At 42.6% G+C, this 25,369-nt stretch overlaps 2 protein-coding genes and 2 long non-coding RNA genes across 7 annotated transcripts in view; 2 read left to right on the top strand and 2 right to left on the bottom strand.

Moving 5' to 3' along the window:
* Positions 1-2,440: 2,440 nt before the first annotated feature.
* On the bottom strand, positions 2,441-4,459 carry LOC108164326. Its single transcript, XM_017299979.2, has 3 exons — positions 4,365-4,459; positions 4,042-4,301; positions 2,441-3,952 (listed from the first exon to the last, which is right to left on the bottom strand). The coding sequence occupies exon 3, from the start codon at positions 3,942-3,944 to the stop codon at positions 2,619-2,621; it is 1,326 nt and encodes a 441-aa protein (XP_017155468.1). The 5' UTR covers positions 3,945-3,952; positions 4,042-4,301; positions 4,365-4,459; the 3' UTR covers positions 2,441-2,618.
* Positions 4,460-5,116: 657 nt separating this feature from the next.
* LOC108164223 lies at positions 5,117-7,791 on the bottom strand. The gene is made up of 6 exons (XR_001775808.2): positions 7,699-7,791; positions 6,994-7,368; positions 6,631-6,927; positions 6,307-6,536; positions 6,065-6,254; positions 5,117-6,004 (listed from the first exon to the last, which is right to left on the bottom strand). It is a non-coding gene; the product is annotated as an uncharacterized LOC108164223 (long non-coding RNA).
* On the top strand, positions 6,744-8,355 carry LOC108164225. Its single transcript, XR_001775809.2, has 4 exons — positions 6,744-6,826; positions 7,744-7,912; positions 8,002-8,091; positions 8,147-8,355. It is a non-coding gene; the product is annotated as an uncharacterized LOC108164225 (long non-coding RNA).
* A 1,838-nt stretch (positions 8,356-10,193) lies between these two features.
* The window catches only part of LOC108161837 (AF4/FMR2 family member 4), a 97,066-nt gene continuing 81,890 nt past the window's right edge, over positions 10,194-25,369 (top strand). For all 4 annotated transcript variants that reach the window (XM_017296197.2, XM_033392598.1, XM_017296196.2 and 1 more), the window contains exons 1-2: positions 10,194-10,834; positions 14,760-16,297. In XM_017296197.2, coding sequence (XP_017151686.1) covers positions 16,263-16,297 — 35 coding nt within the window. In that variant the 5' untranslated portion in view covers positions 10,194-10,834; positions 14,760-16,262. The remainder of the gene's footprint in view (positions 10,835-14,759; positions 16,298-25,369) is intronic.

Raw genomic sequence — 25,369 nt, 5'->3', positions numbered from 1 at the left:
TCAGCACTAACGGAGAAGCGAAAGACGGACCCCAAACTCAGCCTACAAGTTCCAGGAGTCATGGAGGGCAAAGCCAGCACCTCACCGACATCGATGACCGTCGAAGATCTACCGAAGCCCCCGCCCCGGAGCCAAGGCCTTCGCCCATGAGAAGGATCTTGCCGACAGCAGGAGGAAATGGCCCCACAGATGGTCATTACTACAGTCACGCCGCACAGATGGCGGAACGGATCCGAAAGTGGGGAATCCAGTTCGACGGGCAGGACGACCCACTGTCGTTCATCGAACTACTGGAAGAGCGTGCCCTCTCGTACGGGGTAGACATGAACTACGTGCCGCGAGCTATGGCAGAGCTCCTCACCGACCGAGCCAACCGTTGGTTCCGCACCACCACCGACTCCAGAGCGCCTCTTGGGCCGATTTCCGCCAGGAATTCCTAGCCTTTTTCCTGCCTCCCCGGTACTTCGAGCAATTGGAAGACCAGATCAGGGACCGCAAACAAGCGGTGGGCGAACCGTTCAAGGACTTCGTGATCGAGCTCCGGTTGCTCATGCACCACGCCGGGTACGACGAAGCCAAGGAACTTAGCCCTCATCCCCCCTCGACAACCACCCAGGTACACGCGGCCAACGGCACAACAAAACGAAAGCGGGACGAATCGGGCCCAATTCCGAAAGCCTCACTGGAACACCTCGGAACCCGCAAGGAAGCCGCACCAGGTCGGCGCTCCAGCACAGGAAACGGCACATAGAATGATCACCACCCCCATCGCCAACCCACACGCAGCCTGTCGACGCTGCGGAGAAGCTGGACATGTTTCTCGCGACTGCACCAACCCATCGATCCTCTTCTGTTGGGAATGCGGCAGGCGCGGAACGCGCACCGTGGGCTGTTGCCGCCGGGACCCGTCGGGAAACGACTCGCGTCCCCAGCTGACACGGGAACAGCCGGGCACGACGCTTCCTCAGACAACCAACTAAGAAACCCGCTACAAGTACACGACGGCCGGATAATGGCGAGAGTGACCATCGGAGGACGGCGCGCGGAAGCCACGGTCGACACCGGGGCGTCCCGAAGCTTCATCAACGCCGACCTCGCCCGCAAACTCGGCCGCGACAACGACCTGCGAGCCGCATGCGTCCCGATACGCCTAGCAGACGGCTCGGCCCGCGCGTCAAACTAGACGAACAAGAGATACAGATGCCACTCTTGGTACTACCCGATATGGTAGAGCAAGCCATCATAGGGATGGATTTCCTGTGCGCCATTGAAACCACAATACAATGTGGCGCCACACGTCTCCATCTCAAAGGCTCCCAACGCCCCATCCCAAACACGCCGATTATCACCGCCAGCCAAGTACACGCCCCCGGACCCACGAACTCGCTTTCCTCGAAAAAGGGCAGAAAAATGCTGTTAGCTTGAGGTAGCTGGTACGGATACGGAGTGGATGCGTTTTAAATATGAGACGAGTAAGCGGAGGACGGCGGGCGGAGGAGTATAGAACTTAGGCCGACGTGGAGCCCGACTTCTGGTACTTTTTATAGAGCCTGGGTTTATTGTTTTTTAAGTATGACAAATACTTGGAGAACCAGGGAGGCTTGGACGATACGGGTACAGTGATATCTGGAACAAATGTATTAAGGGCGGAGTAAATAGAGATATACAACGAGCTAACAGTTAAATCTGTAAAATCAACACGCGAGAGATGTAGATCTAAATCGATAAAGTTTGTTTTGCGAAAACACTTTATGTGGCAAGGAGCCATGGAACTGTCAGCACAACCAGATCGGGTACACTCAAGGGATATCGAAAAAGTTGGATGGTAAGGATCTTCAGGGAACGATATTGGGCTTGCTCTAGATACCGTAGCAAGAGAAGCATCGTTAACAAACATGAGGTCAAGAGGTCTGTCCCTAATGTTTTTAACGGCATTAATTTGGACAAGGCAAATATCCGTTAGCCCATTGATAAAGTCATTGTGGCAATTGGGAAACAACAGGTTAGCGTCATCGCATGGCAGCCAAGAAAGAAATGGGAGGTTAAATTCCCCCTTGACAATAATTCGATCATTTCACCCTAATGCAGATACGGCAGTATTAATTGCTGAGTGGTGGTATAAGTAAATCTCAGCATCAGACCTGGGAGGAAAATGCCGAGCCAATACGAACTTTGACTGCAACAAATTCAATTCCATAGATGTTATTGAATGGGAATAACTCAGATGAGAAAACAGATTTGACTGCAATCAGAACCCCACCTGCAAAAGTCCATTCTATAAATAGTGTAACTATCAATGAAAATTTCATGATCATTGATAGAAGAGTTAAGCCAGGTTTCGGTAAAAGCGATGGCATCGAAATAAATATACCACCCCAAAACTAAGCTAAACTCCCTAAAATGCCTGAACTCTTCGAGTCCCGGGTATAAAACTCATGTGCATGATATGTGTTAATTTTATTGTTTACTGTTTATAGGATAAGTACAACAAAAGTATGAATTGAATTTGAAAGATAGAAAAAAAGAGTCAATTCGATTTGAATAGCCAGGTGGGAAAATTATGATCTTCACAAGGATTAAAAAATGTATATTAGGTAATATTTTAGAGAGACTTGCTATCAACCACTTGATTCCAACCAAAGGATATCGTCTGTATATGAATTAGATAAGCAGACTTTGATCTTCCTCTGCTGCTCCCTCTGTTCGCTCATCCAGGTATGAACACTTCTCCCTAAGTTCACTTTGTCTATGTCATCGCGATCTAGTATATTGAGAAATTTTAGGCAAGGAAGACCCTGTAGGAGATCCACAATTTGAACAGTCGTAATTGGCATGGATATGTGAAGGTTTAGGAGGCTCTTTAGCTTCACTAAGTCCTCCAAAGGGACGGTGTCGCAGTTTACAAGAAGTTCCTTAAGTGTAGAAATATTGCAAAGATGCTTAATCTGATCCGCGGACAACGCGCAACCTTCCAGGAAAAGACTTTCCAGAGGAGAGCCCTGTTTGTTTATCAATCCCTCGATAAAAGAGTCGCGTAAAGAATCTGTCCATACTTTCAAATACCGCAGCCGGGGCAAATGGCAGAGCATCTCATAGGGCACCGTTGAGTCGAGGTGTCCTACGTCAAAGACCAGACTTTGCAGCTGCTGGCAGTTCGTCAACAGAATTTCAAAAGTGCTTTTACTGAAGTTTTGAAGACATCCAAAATCAAGATGTCGCAATTTCTTCATCGTTTGGCAGCAATCCGTCAAGCTCTTGCCTTCGAGTCCATCACAGTAATCCACATCTAGGAATACCAGTTGATCAAGAACATGCAAGTCTCTTCCGCTATATGATACAGCCCTCAACCTCAGTTTTCGTAGACACGGCAATTGCTTGAGATTGTATACAAAATCCGAACACCACCTATCACCCATGTCGAGATCAGCGTGCAAAGATTGGAGCTGTTTCAGGCTGTATAGATCGTCCCATCCGCCCCTGGTTCGCCCAAAGGTCATTTTTAAATGTTTCAGATTCGTACAGTGGCTCCGCAGGCTCCGCAGGAGCCACAGATGCTGATCGCCCGTCGAACTGCGATTGAATTCGGACTCATAGCTAACCAAATCCTCACCAACGATCTGCAACAGTTGTTTAAGAATTTCGTTGCTAGTCCTACTCGTGAGCGATTCATTAATATGTTTGTACCGATGGCTTGCGTATCTCTGGAACATCTCTCCAAAATACAGGTGGGAGGAAGCGAGGCTTAGCTGGTCTCCTACGTTGAGAAAATCCATTATGAATCTGCAGCAATCCTCGTTTAAGTCGAGAATAGATGTACGAGACGTTCTCATTCTGACTTCCTTCGCAATGCCAGTGCCAGAGGTGTACTGCCCATCAGCTTTTCTCTTTCTATTTCCTTCGAGATCAGCTTTTTCCACATTAATACCGGCCGCTTGTTCACTCATTTCGTTTCCTGTATTACACGTACATATGTGTTGTATATGTGTATGGGAAGAGGATTTGTTAGTCACAAGTAAATGTATGTTTATGGCCATTACCTACCTTAAATCGATGCCATTCAATTGAACCGTCGATGGGGGCAGTTCTTTATGCACAAAGCCTCGTGGTGCGGTCCAGTTTGTTGGTCGCACTTACCAATACCAGTAGAGGCTTGTGTGCTCTTGCTCGAAAAATCTTCCGCGTGGAGTTTGAGGTTACAATTCAGAACCAATTCTTTTCCCAATACCTCAAGGGCTAAGTTAAGGCTGCTAAGATAAGGCTGCTAAGTTGTGGTGCACCACAACTTCCTTCGTCAAAGTTTCCTATGAAAATACGTTATGTAATTGAATAAAATGTTTTATTTTATGGACTTCCAAATTTCAGACTTTGTTCTGCTGCGTCGAAAGCTAGTTCCTTGAGTGATTTTATGAACTAGTTTAATAGTTGGTTCCTTAGCGTCATCCGCGCGAATATTGTTATAAAAAATAATTTATTTATTAATAATAATAATGTTATATTAAAATAATGGTTCAATGCAATAAATAATAAAGATTTCTAGGTTAATCTTAAATTTAACAAGGCTTTTTTTTGTTTGTTAACAGTAGCATAATTTAATTTTGCATAAATCGAAAGTTCGATTCGATTATTCTGCCTATCGGCGCTACTACCACCACTAAAAATACCAGAACAAAAGAAAAATGAAATGCTGGCGAGTAAAAATAAAGCCAATTCTTTAGAATAATTGTATCATTAGATAAGACATTTGTGTGATCCCCTGAAGCCATAATGACACTGCTGTATGTATTGCAACCATCGATGGGTTTATTGGTGTGAGGAAGAACTTCCTCCCACAAACTCTACAAAGAAATGGCCGAAAATATTATATAAATATGAAAATCAGTTCTTTTTCGTCCATTTTCCAGTCTTCTATTATCAATTTGAAAGACTTTAGCTTCAGTCTACTGATTACTGCCTTCCAGTTGAATACCCTTTCAGGTGGAGCTATTGTTGTGACAAGCTATGAATAGCTATATATGTTCTTGATGATTTTGGAGGGAATGGAATCCAACCAATATTTAATTATAAAGATCTTTTAGTATTGATTCAATGTAAGGAAGTTCGTTGAGACAGAATATTTTCAATAAATCTAATAAATGCCGTCTTTGAGTTGTGCACTTTTAGCATTTCATAATATTTTCCATTAAGGAAACTGTAATAATAATAAAAGGAATATAATAAATTCCAAGTTATGAATAGCGTCAATTCTGCATAAAATACGAGTACACTACCAATATCCGTGACCAGAAAACCACCAACCACCTTTTTGATTTTCAGCGAGAAAAGTGTCACTATCACAGTCCCAGACCACTGTGAAAACTTCATGTTCAGGTGATAAATTAGTTTGGTCTTCCTGAATATTTTCCCAGCAATTTAAGTTCGCAGGCTTAATTTCCGCTCCCTACTTTAAGCGTAGCGAGCATGGCGCGTGGTTCCATTAACATCTTGAAGTTGGATGTGCAGCCCGCGAGGAAGGGCCATGGTCATTAGATGGATTTTTTCCAATCCCAGGAAGAGGCTCTCCTGGTGGTTTCCGAAGTACAGGATTACAGTCTAGCCAGATCCGGAAACAATTGAATTTCAGGGCACTGGGAATGGGTCAATTCGGGGCACAATGACAACAAGAAAATCAGTTGAGTTGACGAATGGGAGATCATCCATACGCTTTATGACATCTGACTGCTCTTCAAGGGACTTTTGATACTCTTGAAATGTCTTCTTTAGCTCTTTATTTTGTGACCCAAGATTTTTAATCTGGTCTTTCATTTCTTCCCCGCTATATCATAGATTTTGTTATCATTCTTTCGTATCGATGACTCTAGAAGATTGTTGCCTTTCTTTATAGTGGACGATAGATTGTCGACTAATATTTGTATTTCCATAGCCTTGCGAGCCTTATTGCCTTAACCATAGGATAACAAACGGCGCCACAGCGCTCATCGTCCTCCTACCTGGCAATCTCACAGAGCTGGAAACGGAATACACAACTAATTAGTTTACTTAAATTATAGTTTCTCCAAACACTTACATCTTACAGCATGCTCGTAGCTATTTTCAGTGGATGGCGTGGCTGCCCTGCGGAAGATTTGCGATGCGATCATCCATATGGGGCTTGTATTTGAGTTGGCCCTGAATGAGGGCCTTGATGTACAGCTCCTGCGGTAGCTTATGCACAAATACCTTCAGATCCCCCAGAGTGATGTCTTTGAGGGACGTCCCTAAAATCACAGAATATAATTCGAGATGCAGATGGCATAGGGCGAGCCTTACGTTGCTAACTGTGATGGATATTCCAGGCTTTCTAAGTAGGACTCTCTCTGTATCTTGCGGTAACCAGGCGCCCATATTGACCATACCTTCGGCAATGTCCTCCACAATCAGATGGAGCTTTTCATTTTATCCGCTCACAAGTAGCCACAAACCATTGTCGCTAACCAAGAATCGGCAGTCGAGAGTGGCCTCTGCGGCGAGCACCATTTCCTTGTGAATGTGCATTTTCTCTGCAAAAATAACAAAAAAAGAGGAGTACCAAGACAGAGTTATTGGAAATACATTCAATGACTAGATGGCTAGTGTGAGATAGAAATTGCTTACTTTCTCGCTCTCTGACTCAGCAGCGGCGTGATAAAAAAGAATCAAAAGTAGGCCTGAGGTTCTCCAAATTTGACGTCCTGTCGGGCCCGCAGGTGCCCGTCATGCCCTGCTCGTACGATTGAATTTAAAACTGTTCAGGTGGCCGATCAGCTCGGACAAATGCTGCTCTTCGGTGCCGCATTAGAGCTCTCTGACGGTGAGTAGTATTTGCTTTTGAAGACCATCGACACCATGTTTATAGAGACGATCCGGGAGACGGAATTCGGCGACCTCAATCTTCGGCCGCTCTTCCTACAACTGACAGAAGAAACCGTTAGAACATTTTGAGAAGACCTTTAAATAGGAAAAGGTGGCGGACAGCACCTTATTGATGTGCTTGAATCCCTCGTCGGTGGGGAGAGTGTAGAGTGAAGCTGATCTCGTCCTTGCCAGCATGGCATTGGAGAGAGGCCACCGTTTCCGTTGTACTTGATCAGTAGCAGACTAATTTATCCGGATTGCTGTGATAGTACGGACGCACCCAGGTTAGCTCAAACTTGCGCCATTTCTCCACGACCTTGACGAGAAAGACTTGCTCGTGGAACGCCGGTCGGAAGGCGTTGCAGTAATCGAACTTGGTCAGGTCTTGCGCCTTGATGTCATGTGGATGTCATGTTACCCCAGTTGAAGGAGCAATGCGGATGGCCAGACTGGCGAGCAGCTGGTTGCGACGAGAGAGCGGCCACGTCTCATGGTCTCCTGCAGCACAAACCAAACGGATGCTTTAGAGAGAAGGTCAAGTATTTTAGACTCAACTCCAAGAGTGGTTCGGGCACAGTAAAGGAGAAAAGTGTGTCCTCGCTGAAGATTAATGGGGAGCATTCGCCGCCGTACTTTTCCACATGTGCAAAAAAGACGAATCTGCTGCCCATGATATGCTTCGATATGTGGTCGATCATCAAGGCACAGGAGGCGTAATTGGCCAATCCAATGCCAACCGATGGGGCCGGCCGATCAAAACTTGTAGCCCATTGTCCAGCACAAGAGATCTAGAAGGCAATTGAGTATCGTTTAGATGGAGTGTCTCACCATTTCACCTAGTTGTGCATTTTCCTGTCTTTCTCTGATTTATAGGGATCCTCCAGATTCTTTACTTGCACCATTGTAATGTGTCGGCTAATGAGAGTTTGATTGGATTTGTTACTATAAGGCCCACGCCAACGTCACGCAAAAACCAATATGGAGGAAAACGCGGGACACAACTTTCAGGGGTGGTCATAAATTTTATCGATAGTATTGATTGGTTGGTATCATCACTAACCGTACAGTATATACTGTATGGGTTTTTATTGTATTTGAGCTCCATTTGGGGTATTCCTGATATTCTTTTAGCTGTTCAAGCTATCGATAGGACAATAAGCCGCTAACTTAACTTCCACTGAATCCAAGCTGTGCATATCAATTTTCTGAAGAAGAAACAATGTAAGTTTACGGAGCTAACGGAATACAAGTATAGATTAGTATCCGTTCCACACAGACAGGGCCATCGACCATAATGAATAGAGAGACTCTGCACCGACGACATCGTATTGTGCGACGGCGTCTTAGGGGACATGGGCCGCCTCTGCATGAACGAGCTGTACTCGGACGTGTTGTTCCTTGAGGAGGATCATGATCTTCACATATGGATATAAATTATATATTAATATTTGTATTAAAACAACACTCCGAACATCATCATCATCTTCACATATGGAACTCATAGACTTGGGAACTGTCGTATCTGTCTGAAGAGGGTAAAATGCACACAAGTGGGAATACTATTTCGGGGGTCGTAGCATAAGCGATGGCTACTTCCATGTAAATGCCGAATATACAGGTGTTTGTAGAGTGACTCTTTAATCTAGTGATCATACGGAAGTGATCGTTCGGAAGTCGTCTTCAAAATCTTACAAATCATCACATAAATATATAATAAATCTCCAAGCAAAGGAAACCAAGAAATATACTTTTTTGGAGCAGGAAGTTACCATTGCGAAATATGGCTGCCGATGTCAATAAGGAAATGAAAGACAAATTGCATGTCATTATTAAAAATTTTTAGAGCCAGGCCAGCTCGAGAAAAATTATAGAAAAACTATCGGATCCGGCGAACTCTGTCTCGCCGCAGTTTAACGCCTTCAGATAAACCCCAGAGTGATGACAAAAACAAAGATACAGTAGCGGACAGTGAAATGTGGATACTCATGTTATCTAACATTAAACCGAAAAACGCGGTTCGACAAAACGACACCCGCTCTCAGGACGTAGGAGGAGGACCAACCCAAAGGACTATCAAAGCAAGATCGTATTCTTAAACATTGCCGCATCTAAAATCGGTTCAAAAAGGCATTAGATATTAGAAGGCAGTTTATTTAGTCAGTAGGTACCGATATTAGCACCAAAACTTTAGGGTGGTCTTTAGGAGAGAGGACTTAACGGTCGGCGGCTTTTGACTTTTGACACTAAAAATGCTCCGAAAAAGGCGCCAATGGTCCAATCTCAACGAAACTTTGACTGTGAATGATTGGAGAAACGTAATGTTTATAATTGATCTAAAATAAACGATTTTTGTTGGGAAAGTAGGACGAATGATCGTCGCAAAGTCGGAGAACGCTATAAAAGTTAATGCTTGAAACGAACGGTAATGCAAGGAGGCAGCAGGATTTTCTGGGGATGTTTTTTCTATTTTAGAGTTGGGTATCTGGGATATGTAAAGGCGGTCACGGACAAAAAAAGGATGCAAAAGGATGTCTTGTGGCTATGATGATTGCAAACAATTTAAAAGTTTGATTCGCTGGCGCAGAAACAGTTGCATCGGCGGCCCTTGAGTGCAAATGAAAACGTTGGCAGGCCTCCCAAAACGTGACGCACAGCACACCATCCACAGTACGCAGAGAATCGATGGATGTAGGGCCTCTAAGCCTCTAAGATGGAAACATTCATTTTGGCGTGGATGCCTCCGGGTGCAGACATCAGCGAAAGAAGACGCCATTAGCTTATAAATCGGATTGTAACTGGTTTTATCCAGTAAAGAGGGTATTATCTCCATTAGAAGTGACCTGTGTGAGACCCAGAATGACTTTTCAGTTCGTATGTTGCTAATTGTGGGCTTGTATTTCCAAGTAACTATTTTCACCTTTTTTGATAGAATTTCCTCCTTCCATATTCCACTTTATAAATTACCAAGAAAATTGTTGTTTTAATTTCAGATATTTAGATTGTTAAAAAAGCTTTGTTATGCAATGTTCAGCAAAACAACTTCGGCCTATTTAATACACCAACTCGGTTGCCGACAGGCTGAATCGGCTACCGCCCAAATACGATGATACCGTAAGTGCGTTGACTGGCAACCGATTCGACACATTTGAACGTCGCGCCTACTTTTCTACTTGTCTTCCACATTTACATTTACAGTCGGCTACTGTTATCGACTACTCTATATTCTCATATCGCGTAAATATTCCTTTGACCATTTTCCAACACTTGTCATGAACTATCGAATAAACAGCTGATTTGCCGAAATTTATATATATAAATATATATATATGTATCTTCGTGCTCTTTTCTCTGCAACACAAAACACGCAACTAAATTTCGTTTAAAAACAATCAAAAACAACACAAAATGGACTAGTTTCGTATTTAAACCCTTTACTCGGCCGTGTAGTACCCAAGTGAAGTGGATTTTCCCATGGAAATTGTTTTCGGAAACTTACACAAACATTTTTTCGTAAGCGCTGCCTGTGTGTGCCTCTGCCTTTGCCATTGCCTCTGCCTCTGATGTTGTCTCTGTCTCGTTCGCACAGCAGAATTACTAGTTGCTGTGTGTGTGCGTGTGTTCGCGTGTGTTTGTGATTTAGCGTACGTTTTTTATATGCTAAAAACTAAACTTAATTAAATGGGAAGGAGTGAGGAGAGGAGCGCATCGGCAATCATTGAAAATGCAACATCTGACCGCCAACGAAAGAGTAGCAGCAGCAGCAGCCGCCACAGCAAAAACAACAGCCGCAGCAGCAGCAACACCAACACCAACAAATTACTACACATTACTACACACGACTACGCGTTCGTGCGTGTGTGTTTCTATGTTCACATTGAATAATGTTTAAACATTTTTGGATTTTGTACACAAAACAATTTTAATTTGTAGCAGAGAATCGGCCTAGCAGTTAATCGAAGAGCAGGTAAGTCATTTGTTATGAACAAAGTCAGTACAAACAAAGGCAAATGTGTCAAAAGTTCGTTATGGCTCTCTCCCGCACTCTCTCTCTCTCTCTTGCACACACACACACACACACACACACACTCTATCTCCCGCCACGCCGTTCATAAAGGAAAGAAATTAATTTTGCTTTTGCATTTTCCTTTACCTTTTTTGCTCTCTTTTAATTTTAATTTGCCTTGCGCAGCGAATTCGCGCGCAAAGGCACAAAAAATACAGTAATAAACGTCAAATGCCAGACGGACAAAATGCCGCCGCCGCTCTTTTTTACTGTAAATGTCTTACAGTGTGTGCGTGCGTGTTTGGCTTTGCTCGTTTTCTTCTATTTGTTTGCTTTTGTCTTAATTTGTATTTGTAACTGCTTTTCAATGTTTTTGCAAATACAAATAAATAAAATACAAAGTTTCATTTCTTATCAGTTTGCCATGCTATTGAAATCATGATGAAAGACAGTCTAGAGAGGGGCAAAAATAGAGAGAAAGAGCGTCAAACACACCTAAATGCCGTTTTGATAAGAACCAGTGGTAATTGTTTGAATGCGGGAATTCCAATAGGAATGGGCATTAAAGAGCCGCACTCTCTCGCTGCCCCTAATTCTGTGATTCCTCCTCCGCCTGGGTGCTGATGGAATAAAGCAGTCTGAGGTCTCAGCATTATCTCAGAAATTTATGTTTTCTAGTTCATATTTTTTCAACAATAATAGTGAGATTGACTAAATCAAATACAAATAGCATTTCTCGAATATAAATTTAACTTTGGAGAGAAGCTGGAAGGTTCGAATTTGGTTAGAATGTCCAAGTCCAAAAAAATCATACAATTTCCAGCGGTATAGAAACTTCAATATCTGTGCACCTTAAATTCTGATGATATCATCATTGAGGTAGATTTCATTTTGAATGTAACAGGGATAAAAGTCCCACAAGGAGTTCAACACTAAAGTACTAAAAATCAGTTGAGAAAATGAGATAATTTTCAATCTAAAAATAATCTATCATGATGAGGAAGCCAAAGAAAGAAAACATTTGAAATTCCTGAAACTTGTTTAAAAAACCATCCTTTGTGAACACTGATAAACCACCTTCATAATTATACAACACTACTACTGTGAAATCAGCTTTACAAGTTTTTTTTTGATCTGTAAAGTCAGTAAATCTGCCAGATATTACATTAAAAGAACAATCTGTACAATATTTGCATCCAAATGGAATACTATTCCTCTGTTGTATGTACATTTATCACCTTTTTTACCGTTTCGTGTTTACTTCAGTTTATTTAATTTTGGTAATGAATTACAGTTATCAGATAGGAGGTCCAAATATGTTTACTATTCCATTCGATTCAATATTATGTCGGGGCGGCAGTGGCCACAAATACAACCGTTGCATCCCTGCCTCCTCTGCCCATTCCCATTCAACCCGTTCCTGGGTTGCTGTAAACACAAAGTGCGGACGTCATATGGAAATTGATTCATGAAATCAAATTACAAAACATTAAATGAAGCAACCATAGGCCGACCGAAGCTGTTGATACCCTGACGGATCTATCGTGTATTTAGTTTCCAAGGTTTTCCTAAGGACTTTCCTAAAATTAGTATTCTTATATAAAATAGTGATACGGATTTTTCGGGCTCCGATTAATTTCAGCCTTCTGTGGTGTTTGTTGCAAACCTCTCTTGAAAATATCCACAGTAAAGGGTATTAAAATCACAAACAAAAGGCCAACAGGCGGTCGGATCGGGTGTATCAATGTAGTAACGTAACGTGTAGTACTCCCAAGAAGAAGAAGCAGAAAAAGATGAAAGTAGGTGAGAAGGAGGAGGGGGAAGAGGAGTGCTTTTCCTTTTGTTGTTCGCACGGTTTCAAATTCCAATGTATTGGCAACATTAACATTTATGTACATTTACTAAAGCAGAGGCAGTGAGCTCGCGCTCTCGCTCTCTCTCTCTCGCAACCCGCTGTCTGACAATAATTCATTCATGGTTTTGTTACATTTGCTGGCAGGATATCAATGAGAAAACCATTCAACAAGTAATTGTTATATTACTGGACAACTCTTTAATTTTCATATTCATTATACCTTTAAAACTAATTCAATCTGCGACTAACATCGCTCTGTAAAGACGATCTTTGCTGCTGTTATGTCCGCTGATTAACAGCTGCCAGCTCTCACGCGCTCTATGCGCATGCTCACTCTCTTCCATTCTCTTTTGCTGGTTCCGTTTTCTTGTTGCCCCGCCGCTCATTTATCGGCGTTTGTTTTGTCAGTCTCGTCTGAGACGCCGTTCGTTGCTCGCGCCGTGTAAAAATGTAAGAGCGAAAATCGCCGAAAAGCGAAAGAGAAATATGTAATAAATTCAAGTGGCAAAAGTAATACACGAAAATCATCGTGTCATTTTGTGTGCCTTCCCAAATGCCGCCACCGCTCCCGCCCACCCTTTGAATCGTTCGTTGGTTCGTTTGTTCTCGAATCAAAAAAGTGCCCATAAAAATATTCCATAGAGAAGTGCAATAAATGTTTTTTCAGTGTGCAAAGTTCAAAGGCAAAGGCAAAAGCAAAATTATAATCAAATGAAAAGGCAACGGCAACGGCAAAAGAAAAATCAAAAGTAAATGAAAATGAAAAATAAATGTCAAAGCAAATGCTAAAAAGTGCTTTAAAGTTGATTAAAATATATTTATAAAAAGAAATGAAAAGCCAAATAGTAGAGCACACGCCGTTTTGCCGCCAGTCCCCCCGTCCCCTGTTTATGCCCCCTCTCCCTATCTCTCGCTCTGGGGCACACACATGGCGGCAGGCAGTTTATTTTTATTTCATTTGCACATTTTCAATGCAAATTATTATAGAAATCAACAGATAAAATACCAAAAAAAAATTTCGCTTTCGCATTTCAATACCAAAAACAAAGCAACAACGAAAACGGAACCAAAAAAGAGATGAAACAAGAAACGGGCGAAAAAGAAAAGAAACGACAAAAAAAAAGTGAAATGCGCATTGACTTTCGGGAACGTTTTTATTGTAAATTTTTCAAACGGCACTTGGACCGACGACCGTGTGATTGTGTTGCTCTCTCGCTCACGCTATCGCTCTTTCCACTGCTCACCTCGCTCTCTCCCTATCTCTCTCAATCACTTTGGCACGCTCACTCTCTCAACGTGTTCGTTCGCCTTTTGCTTTGCTCTTCAGTTCGCATAACGGAACTGAACTGCCTCGGCGGCTGTCTTCTTATTGTTGTTAGGCAAAAGCAGAGGCAGAGACAGAAAAAAGTTGAAGCGGTATGCGTGCGTTGCCCTTTGGCTCCACGCTTACAACTACAACAAAAAAGCAACTATACACTCATGAATGAACAAACGAATGAATGATGGTTGTTGTACATGGAGCAGAAGCCAGTGAAAGAGGCTTCTAGATAATTATCTGCTTCATCTCTTGAACATTTTTGATTTGTATTTAACACCTGCTGTTCTTCCATCAACGGAATGAATGCTCAATGCTCAATGCTGGCAATGCTCTATGTATGTAATCTCTGTGTTTGCGCGTGTCTGTGTGGTGCTGCAATTGCGATCAACAGCTGTTGCTGCTGAGTGAAGAGAGCTAGCACTTCAAGAGAGGGAGAGCGAGCACGCGTGGCTCTGTGTGTGTGTGTGTGTCTCCTTGCGTGTGGTTTTTGTTTTTGTGGTGTTTTGTTGTTGCAGCTGGGAAGATATTTTTGCCAAGTGGGAAAGGGATGGGAATTTATTGCGTTAAGATTAGGGAGTCAAAAAACAGCCTATCGAATTAAACACACAACTTATCGAACAATTACTATTCATATCCATGACGAACTTGTGCACTTGTAAACAATTTTTAAAACCAAAAACAATTTCCATTAAAAATTCTCATCAATTTTGCAGCCAACTAATAAATTAATCTATCAATCGCCTCAAACAAAAAGCAATACAACAAATTAAACGACAACAAAATGGGACAACACCCGAAATACAGCAACAAAAAGTTAAACATGTAGTTACAAATCAAAGCAAAACAAAAGGAAAGAAAAGAAAAGAAAATAAAAGCAAAGAAAAGTTTATTACGAATCGCATTAGCACAGACGTAGCCATTAGCTTTACAGAGAAAAAAAAGAAGCAGAAACATAAACTTTAGAGAGCCTATAAAAGTACGCCTTCCAATAGTTATTATTATATACAAGCATTATATACAGCCTATATACATACATACATGGACATAGCCATAGCACATACAAATTCGATATGGATGGTATATACAAAAGGAGGAGCGGGATGATGACAACTCGTGGCGGAGAATCGGGGTTAAAGTGCGTTACATTCTAACGGTGCAATCAAATCTTATTATACATATATAGGCACACACGATCATAGTATATAGAATACGAATATATATACATATATATATATATATATTTCTTATATCAAATACTCTAAACTAAACAATTTTTACAATCTGCTTGAAAAATCAAATCAAATCAACCGCAAACGCAATTACTTTAGTAAAAATTACTTTAAACAAAAACAAAAACGATAGAAAGCAAAGAAACAAAAAGAAAAACATTTAAAAAAGTCAAGTGCAAATTACAAAAACAAATTATTCTTAATAGAACAAAATAAAATTCAACAAATTATTAGAAATATTAGAAATTTCAAATATTAAAAAAAAACATAAAACAAATTTATCCTAAAACGTATTTCTTAGGTATAAATCAAATGAGTAACAAACAAATTTTTATATGTATATGGTAAATGCGCCCCAAGTGCTTAAGCAACAACAAACACCCCAAAAACAAAGCAAAAACAAAAACATAAAACAAACCTAATGTTAAACAACAACAACCTCAACCAACAGCGAATCGAGCAATATTATCAATAATGAATCATTAAATTGTTAAACGTTAAAGATTAAATGTAATGTAAAACAAAACAACAAAACAACAAAATAAAAATTTAAAAAAATCAACTAAACAAAACAGCAACAACGCTAGTAACCTGCCAACAAAAGACACCAACAACTCATGCGGTGCCTGAAAAAGTACATCATCATCGCCTTACAACAATCACAACAACAACAGCAACACCAACAAAAACAACAACAAAAACAACAAGCAAGTGCCTCCGCCTCCCCAGAGGCCAGGGGACTAGGAATAGGAATAGGATCAGAAATCAGAAACCGACGACCAGGAACTGGACCGAACACCCACACCCCCCATCATTCGTGGGCGGCAGCTAAATCGCCCAGATATCTTGGATTAATCATCACTTAGCTGACGCCGCCGCCACGCCCCAAAGCGGGTGTATGGGGGATGCGTTCTATGACAACAACAACAACAGCAGCAGCAACACCTTTAACTTTAACTTTAACTTCACCAACGATCACAGCAGGATATGGATATACATATGAAGAAACTAACTAAACCACGGTAAGTCCTCCACTACCACACAATATTTTCGCCATCAGTAGTATGTTGATCTATCATTTACCTATCTGTAGAACAGGTAGCGAAAAACCCACCATAATTCAGGAATACAGTAAATCAATTTCATTCTGAAAAGCCAAAAGGTGGACAAAAAGGTTTTCACATGCCACAATTTTCAAGATGTGTCGAACTCTTTTCTGCGAGTTATAATATTACATTACAAAAAAATAAATAATTTATTTGGAAAACACATTTCTATTAGCAGCACATTCACGTGCCCGGGTGCATTCCAACATCATTTTTTATAAAATATGGGGAGTTTCGCACTTAAAACTTAAATGTCTATATTTTCTTTTAATTTAAAACCAAGTGAAAATGTACCTATTAAATCAGAAATAGCTGGGGATGGTCTCGTCACTCGTAAGGATAGTGGCCGTTTGCTTATGGGTAATTTCTCTAACGAATCAACGGCCCATTCGAACAGCATTCCAAGGAAATATGTACCATATCGTATAACTTGTTAGTAAAACTAGATCAAATGATTCAAACTCTGAGGACCTTTGGCCGGTGATTGAAGAATGGACAGAAATCCTACGCACATGAAATTTAATCGGATGCTCTCTTTCAAAAAACTTTTCTCATTTCTGTAACCTCTTTTTTTGCACTCCCACCTCCGCTCCACTTCTTCGTTGCTTTTTCGTTTCCCCTGTTCCTAGTTGTATTTTTTGTTTATTTTTTATTGTCAATGAGCTGCGGCGGCCACTAAAATGTATAATTGAAAATTGTACGCCCACATTTACTGCACACACACACACATCTAAACAAACACACAAACACACAGAACAGATACGAACATACGTATAAAGAGCAGTCGCACCAAAAAAAAATAAAAAATAAAAAACGGATCACATAAATAACGTAGTCGACGCCCCTTGAATACCCTGTTAGTAAGCAAAAATAATCAAAAAACGTAGAGAAATTGTAGTGCGACTTCCATATAGGATCAAAAATAAGTTCATTATACGGAAAATGCGTAATATTCGCAAAAAGACATTTTTTTAAAGTTTTAAAATTTTTGTTTTGTTTTAAAATAATTCGTAATTTTTGTTCCAGTTTTCCTTTTCAACTAAAACTCGAAGGAGGTTTAGTAGTAGTAAAAAATTATTCGCTATAAGAAAATTCGTTATAAGGAGAGCAAAATGTACTGAAAATTTAACGAAATTACAGTGTTCTGGAACTAAATTCTTTATTGGAAAATTCATGGTACAGAAGGTCGTAGTAGAGAAGTTAGACTGTACTTATTAAAAGTTTTTAAGAGTTTAATATAAATTATAATATTATAAACAGTTTTTAAGTTTCAAAACAATCGGTGGACCTGAGCCGTTTTAAATATCAGAAAATAGCATAGTTATTTTGAATTGAGATTGTTTTTGTTACATATCTTAGATCTACGCTTGTTTGAAACCGAAATGATCATACCCCACCCCCTACGTACAGACGTCCAGGGTATGTAAAAACGGTCCCCAGTTGCTTTTAGCGCCATGCAATAAACAGAGCGAGAGGGCTGCTGTGCTGCCAAGTTTTTGCTGGTTTTTCTTTGGCTCCTCTTCTTCTGCTTGCAGACGAATTCCTCTCGTCCACCGCCCGACCGCTGCCTAGTCGTCGTCTTGCCCCACCCCATTCCACCCCACCTTGAGCAAAGTAGAAAAATCTTGGTGTTTTTTGTTGTTGTCTTGTTTCGGCTTTTTGTTGCTCTTCTTTTTCTTCGGGCGGCGGGCTTCGTCGTCGTCGTCGTCGTCGCCACGCACTGTTTCCCCATGGCTAAGCTATTGTGCACTTTTCGCTGCAATTTGTCGAAAACTTTGCTGCCTTTTTTTTTTCGTTGCTGCCGCCTCTACTCGGAGAGTGTATTCTTATACACTGCCTCTGCCACGCGTCCACGAAAGTTTAACCATAACAGATTTCTTTAGACCTTAGACCTTAGTCGGTGGGGGAGAAGGGTGGGGGTTGGAGGGTGGGGCGCCCTTAAACTCTTGAGCCCTCATTTTCTGGTTGAAATCTGTCGGGCGGAAGCTGAAGGACGAGCTGGCGATCCCATAGCTTGCATAAAAATAGTTTCAAATATATTCGAAATTGTATATTTTACACATTTTACTGTGCAACACCTGGCCCCTTACCCCTTGCCCCCGTCTGTTTCGAGTTCTTGGTCATTTAATGGCTTTTCTCTCAGTGTGTGTGTGTGTGTGTGTGTGGAAGCAAGGAGTCGGGGGAAAAACGTACAAAACGTGTGCGACACACTCAACAAACTGATAAAATTTTAATTTCTCCAAAATTGAAATTTTAATGTGTGTCTAGAGCGCGCGGTTTACCAGGGCGCCTCTCTGCCTCCGTGCCTGCCATTGCCATTGCCATTGCCACCGCCACTGTCTCTCCACTCTCCACTCTGTGGCATCCCCTAAAAACCCCTAACACTGAACCTAACTCTTGCCCCTCGCTAGAAATGTGCCCCTGTGCGGCAGCCACTCACACACGACTGCAAAAGTTTTTGGTTTTTGTGGGTTCTGCCTTCCCCTTCCCCTTCCCCTTTCCGCCCCCTGCCACAGCCACACCCACCACTATCCCCACACACCCGTGCCCGTCCTTGGCTATAGCATTTTGGTGTTTCCCATTCTGAGCCGACTTTCTATCATTGGCGGCTGCTTTTGGCGTTGGCCAAGAAGCGAATTGCGCCCATTTCCCCTGCACCGCCTCTTGTGCATATTATAGAGTTGAATTATTAAAATATCTGCTGGCTGTGTGTCAGTTATGAATAGCCAAGTGGCTGAGTGGCAAGGAGGCAAAGGAGAGGATGGTAGAAGAGGAACCTTCTTCCTTCTCCCAAAGATTGGCCAATGAATTACGATTTAAATCAAATTATAATCAATATATAAACGAATCTTAAGATCTAAAGGATCAAAGATGATAAAATACCAGAATGAATACTAGATTGTAAATATTCATCTATTCTTTTATAAAGTTCTGATCGTCTCTCGTACTTGCGGTCTTCTCTGAGCGAGCCCTCCCTCATCACAGCTTTGGAATAGGAATATTACAAGAGTAACGGCCAGCAATGAAGAAGTGTATCATTTTCTGCACATAGAAGAGGTTTTGTTGGGAAGTAAAAACTATTACCAGTCATGAGCATATTCTCTTTTAATCAAACTAAATGATTCGACGAGAGTCAACACACACACACACACTTACAGAGTCCTCTGTTGGCCATGATGCCAAAAAGTCAAAGCCGTTTCACCTCATCTCCCATCATCACCATCATTCTCCTCATTGGCCCACTTAAACTATTGACCTACACACCTAATTGATATGCCATACGTATAGTCAGATATCAAATTGCGGTCGCTGTGTGTGTGTGTGTGTGTGTGTGTGTGGGTCGATAGAGATGGAAGATGGAAGATAGAGAAAGGCAGCAAAAAAGATGAGATGGCGAGAGATTGGTTGGTGCCGTAGGAGGAGGAGAGGAGGAGAGGAGAGAGTGAAGCCTTGGGCGCAACGAAATCTCTGTGGGGATTTTATTTTTTATGTCGAAATTATACATTTTATTATGTCATTTTAATGCTACAAAAGGCACTGAACAACGTAAAAGTTGCAGAGAGAAAGGATCCAAAATGGCGGGCAGGTGGGGGCTGGGGGCTGGGGGCTGGGACAACAACAGTGCAAACTAAACAGCAAACATCCAACATCCTGGCCGTCTTTTATGCCAGACCATAAATCAGCAACAGTTAGAGAGGACACCCTTGGAAGAGGGTCCTTGCACGAAGGAGGAGGCGGAGGTAGCCCTGTTCCCATTTCGTAGGCAAAAGTGAACAAGGTGGAAAATAGAAGGAGGAGATTGTCCCCCTCCCAGGACGATGAGAGAGAGAAAGAGAGAGAGACCAGATTGTGCAGTAAACAAAAATACACAAGAAAATGACTAGACGGCCTTTCTACCACAGGAATACCCTATCTTTTTTATATTGCAGCCAACACCTCCACTCGAATCGAAAGATATATCCTTTTCTACCTTCCGAATAATTAAAAAACGAAAGTTTTTAGGGGTTTTTTTCGTTGTTCTGCTTTTCTTCCTTTGCTCCTTTGATTTTTGTTTCTTAGAACCAGAGATCCTGAGGGCGAAGGCATACATACATATACATATACATGCATATGTATTTGTACATTTATGTATTTGTAATTTGTATGCCTTATAAAAACCAACCGAAAACCAGAAAACCGAACAAAAGGCATCGAACGAAAGAACACACACGCGCGCGCAACATTCATCCCATGACAGATGTTCTGGCAGCCGTAAGGGTGACGGGAAGAGGCGGCAACGGTTGAAGGGGGGGGAAGTGGAAGACAGTGGTAGAGGCAGGAAGGGGTCTGGTGGGATGGAGAGGCAGAACTGTCATTGAGGGGCAGCCAAATTGTTTTATGTCTATCGATAAAGTAAATCACTTCCCCCCCCCCCCCGTGCCCCTCCCACCACCCCCGCGCAACCTTTGGCGCGCACTTTTGTTTGCAATATAATTCGCTTCGTACTTTTACAAGGGTTTCCTTTTCTTTCCCTTTTCTTTTTTTTTTTTTTGCCTCCAAGGTATATAGCAAATAAAAGGTAAGGCCGTGTGCTTTCTCGCCGCGGCTGGCCTTCCACCTTGCGTTCAATCAGCCGTGGACTGGCATCCCGTTTGTCCTTTGACTGTTTACGTTTTATATCTGTACATGTCACTCTCTCTCTCTCTTTCTTACTGTCTCTCTTTATTTAATGACCCGAACCTTGTGTTTGATGCCCAAAGAGAAAAACAAAAACAAAACCGAATCTGAGCGACAATTGGCACGTGTTGGGATTTTTGTATGTATCACGACTGTGTGTGTGTGTGTGAGAGTGAATGCGGTGAGCGAATGTGAGCCAGGCAGAGGGAGAGTTTAACTCCAAACAAAAGCACCTCTGGAGCTCATCAACGGGCCTGACCGCACACCCACACACCCACACACACACCCTGATGCTTAATACTACGATCCATACGCCATACGAGACGTCATAGAAGAGCTAATTAAACATTTGTTACCATGGCTACGATGTATCGGTAGACGGCCTGCGAGTGTTTGTGGGCTGGCAATGCCATAATTTGAGGATGAATAAGATCATAATATCCACATAGTTCATTGGAGTGGCTGTCCCATGAGCGAAGGCCCACCCTTCGTTTAGCTGGAATAAATCCATTTAAAGCATTACTGAATTGTGAATAAAACGCACTCAAAATATGGGGATATAGACAGAATATTGCTGGCTTGATTGCATATCTTTTCAATCGACGTCCACTCGCTTTAATGGACTTCCCTGCCAGAGCCACTCCCAGACACCGCGACCTGATTACACTGTCCATCCGGTTCCGTCCAGCTCCGCTCCGCTCCCCTCCCCTCCACCCACCGCACCTGTCCAAAGTGTTCTCTCACCTAAGATCTATGTATATCCCCATCTGGATTCCCTTTTGCCCGTTGCACCCACCATCTAAATGATTAACTGTTGCACACCGTCCCCATGCCACGCCCATCAGTCAGTTGCAGTTAAGCTGAAGGACACACGCGAATCGGGTGGGTCTTAAGTTGTGTGCGTGTGCGTGTGTGTGTTGCCTTGACGTTGTCCATGTCTATGTCCATACCCGTCTTCCTTCCCTGGCCTCCCCCGGTCTGGTGGGCTCTCGGCCCAGTCGCGACATCGTTGTCGCCTTCGACTCGCACATTTCACACACAAGTGTTGCCACTTTAAGCTGGCGCGAACAGAAACAGACTGCAACTTGCAACCTGCAACCAGCCACTGCCCCTGCGCCTGCCACTTTAAGGGGAAGTGGAAGTGGGACCCCCCCCACCATTTGACATTTGTTGTTTCTATACTTTTTCCCTCTGAACAGGGTCTCGCTGAATGGGTATTATAAGTTGGTTATGATGTCTGAGGGCACCACCAAAGAAGTTGTTCCTTCAGTTTACGCGACGCTGCGGCTGCGGCTGCCTGAAGGAGGCATAAGTCGTATAAGAAGCAAATTCTTTCGTTTAAATTTAATACTCAGGATTTCAGAATGGTTTTCCGTTTAATCCAGCGGCGGGCACATCCTTAACTGCTCGAGAAGCACAAGCGAATGCCCGGAAAAAAATACATGTCTTGTGCATGACAAAAGTTTTTTTTTTTTAAATCCTCCACACCGATTGAGTAAGAGTATCTTCATGTATTTTATACACATTTCGAGACACTGTACTTTCTAGAATCCTTCTTGTTGGCTCCTTTGTCTCGGGCACCATTTCCCCCCGCCCGCCCCACTGCCCATTGCCGCCACACAACCCTGCGGCAGATGCAGTAAATAAGTTGCACTTTTCCGCTGGATCAGAGTAATGGAAAACTGGAATGGGAATGGATTCTACATCAACCTTCTAGCTGATGGCTACTGGCTCAGGGCTGGTGTGGCCTGTCGTGGCGTGTGGTCGTCCTTGGTGGTTTTTGTGTTTTGCTGCCTTCCCCCAATAAAAGTAAAAACAAAAACTTATTTGCCATTTATTTGCAGTTGACTTTGTTCCTCGTTATTAATATTGACAACACGAGATGGGGAATGGGGAATGGCGAGTGGGGTTGGGGGTTGGGGGCGGAAAAGGACCTCGAGAAAAGCCTTTGGGGGTCGGGTTTTTCGACATTGCCTTGCCCGTCTGGTCTGTTTGTTTTTGCTCTTAATGCGCTCAAAAGCTGGACGGACGCTCTACCATTCCCGCCCTATACACGTATATCTTCCTTGCCCCCTTCTCTCCTCTCCTCTGCTTTGCTCTCTTTGCTCTCTTTGCTCTGAAGCACTTCCGGTGGTGCGTCCAGGCGACCAGGCGACGTTTTGTGGTTGAAAAATGTAACCTGAGGCTTTATTGAAGGACTTTTTAATGAGTGTTTGTGTTTGATTGTCGGGAATTGCACTGAAGGAAGTCGCTTCTTGGTTGAAGATTGAAACGAAGGAGAAAGATCGTGAAAGAGAGAGCGAGAGCAATGCCGTGAGAATTGTTACCCGTTTGGGGAGTTCGGGCTTCGTTCTCTTAAAATGCCCACATGGTTCTCCAGTTGCAGGAACTGAAAGAGAATACTTTGATAGTAAGAATGACCCATAGATCTTTTTATGGCGTACCAGATACATACATTGTAAAACACTTGTCTTTTTTTACAGTCCCAGTTGGAGGAGCTCCCATTCGTAGTACTCAAATTTCCACAAGTCAATAAATATTTCAAGTGCCTGTCGTCGCTTCCATGGGTTTATTTCCATTTCAATGGTACGCGTATTGCAGCTAATTGTCGCATTGCCATTCACGCGTAAACATGGAATGATACGAATGCCGTCATTCGAGAATCAATGACTGACAGATGAAAATGTTTCAGTATCGTGGTGGGGAAAAAGTTGTCCCACATTCCGCGCACTCGAAACTCTCGCCGAGGGGTCTATGTTTGGCTCAAAATTAATTGAAAAATGTTAATGTGGAAAAATAAAAAGCTCCACGGAAAAATTCAATTTTGCCGACTGCGCCACTTTTTTTTTGTTGCACTTGAGGCTTGGGGCCGGCCAGAGGGCCGTTTAATTTTGTTTCCATTCCCCCCCCCCCAAAATAACAACAACAAAAACAGCACTTGGGTGGGTGCGGGTGGGCTGCAGGGTATATCGAATAGAGGGGTGAGGGGTGAAGCTGGAAACAGAGCGGCCTATGTTTTATGATCGTGATTGCGGTCACAAAAAGTAAAGAGAGAGATTGGCAGCGTGAGCGAGAGAGGGGAAGGGAGAGGCCGAAGTCTCCCTTTCCTTTATCTCGTCTGCTGCTATCCCCCTCCCCTCGCTGGCTGCGCGTCTAGTCTGGTTTCGTTTTCTTGCTCTTCTGGCGGCTGCTCAGCGTCGCACGTTTACCGTTTACCATAATTAGGTGTTAATTTGACATTTCGCTCAACATTCAGCAGCAACGCAACCGCGAGAGAGCTAGAGAGAGGGAGAGAGCGGCAGAGAGTGCGTGGAGTGAGGATGGTGACAATAGTTGAAATATTTATGCACTGCTTGCATGCGTGTAAGCGTGTATGCGTGTCTGTGTGTATTTATTATTTATATGCATTTGTATGAGTAAGTGCTTTTTGGCCCCCGCCCCGTCCCGCTCTCTCTCACGCTCTCTCTACCCATCTAACTGTCTCTCCTCCTTCTCCACTCAATTGTGTTGTTGTTTGTTTAACGATCGATAAAATGTTGTCGTCGACGCTGCTCCGCTGCTCCTCTGCCCTGCTGCTCAAATGTGCGTTTCCTCTCCCGCTGTTTGCATGTGTGTGTGTGTGTGTATTAGTATTACAATGTAATTCCTCCTCCTCCTGCTGTTCCACTTGTGTTTTGCTCTGTAACACTCTCTCTCTTCCGCTCTCTCTCTCTCTCGCCGCAAAGTACGAGCATCACCGCACGTTCTCCACTGCTTTTCCACTTCTTGCTTTCCTCCTCCTCTTCTTCTTCTGGCACTGCATTAAACGTTCCCTTCTTCCGTTTTTGTTTTGTTTCATTCTTTGCGTTGCGTTGCTTATGTATGTTTTGTTTATTTTATTAGTTATCGTATAGCTTTTAGTCGGAACATTATTGCCTCGTAAATGTTTATCGATTGCTTATCGCATGTATGGGGATACCCCATGACTCAAAAAAAGGCGGGAGCTGAAGGGGAAACCCCACACGAAAACACAAAATGTAATCTTGAAGCTTTTCTAAAAATTAATAAAAATATATACTTGGGACTATAATTAAGAATGGAATTTGACTTTAGTAAATATATTTAACAGCCAATTAAGATCGTGCTGGAAAAGATTTCTCGCTGATTTGTCTGGTCTGGCAATGGGGAACCAATCTGAAATTCCGAAGTGGATTTTTCCAAACCAAAAACAAATCGAAATGAATAATTTTCTTTGATAGGTGTTGAGTTTCCATTATTCAAAGAGTATTTAACATTTTACATCTGTGGATATCACTAATTCAAAACAAATTAGTTCCAAATTGCGCCCTGCCC

Source organism: Drosophila miranda, chromosome 4 (assembly GCF_003369915.1).
Source record: "Drosophila miranda strain MSH22 chromosome 4, D.miranda_PacBio2.1, whole genome shotgun sequence".
Lineage (NCBI taxonomy): Eukaryota > Metazoa > Arthropoda > Insecta > Diptera > Drosophilidae > Drosophila > Drosophila miranda.
This window is presented reverse-complemented; position numbering and strand designations above follow the sequence as displayed.

Bases quoted from the DNA above. Each gene is read 5' to 3' on its own strand.
- LOC108164326 (XM_017299979.2), bottom strand. From the start codon at position 3,944: ATGAGTGAACAAGCGGCCGGTATTAATGTGGAAAAAGCTGATCTCGAA.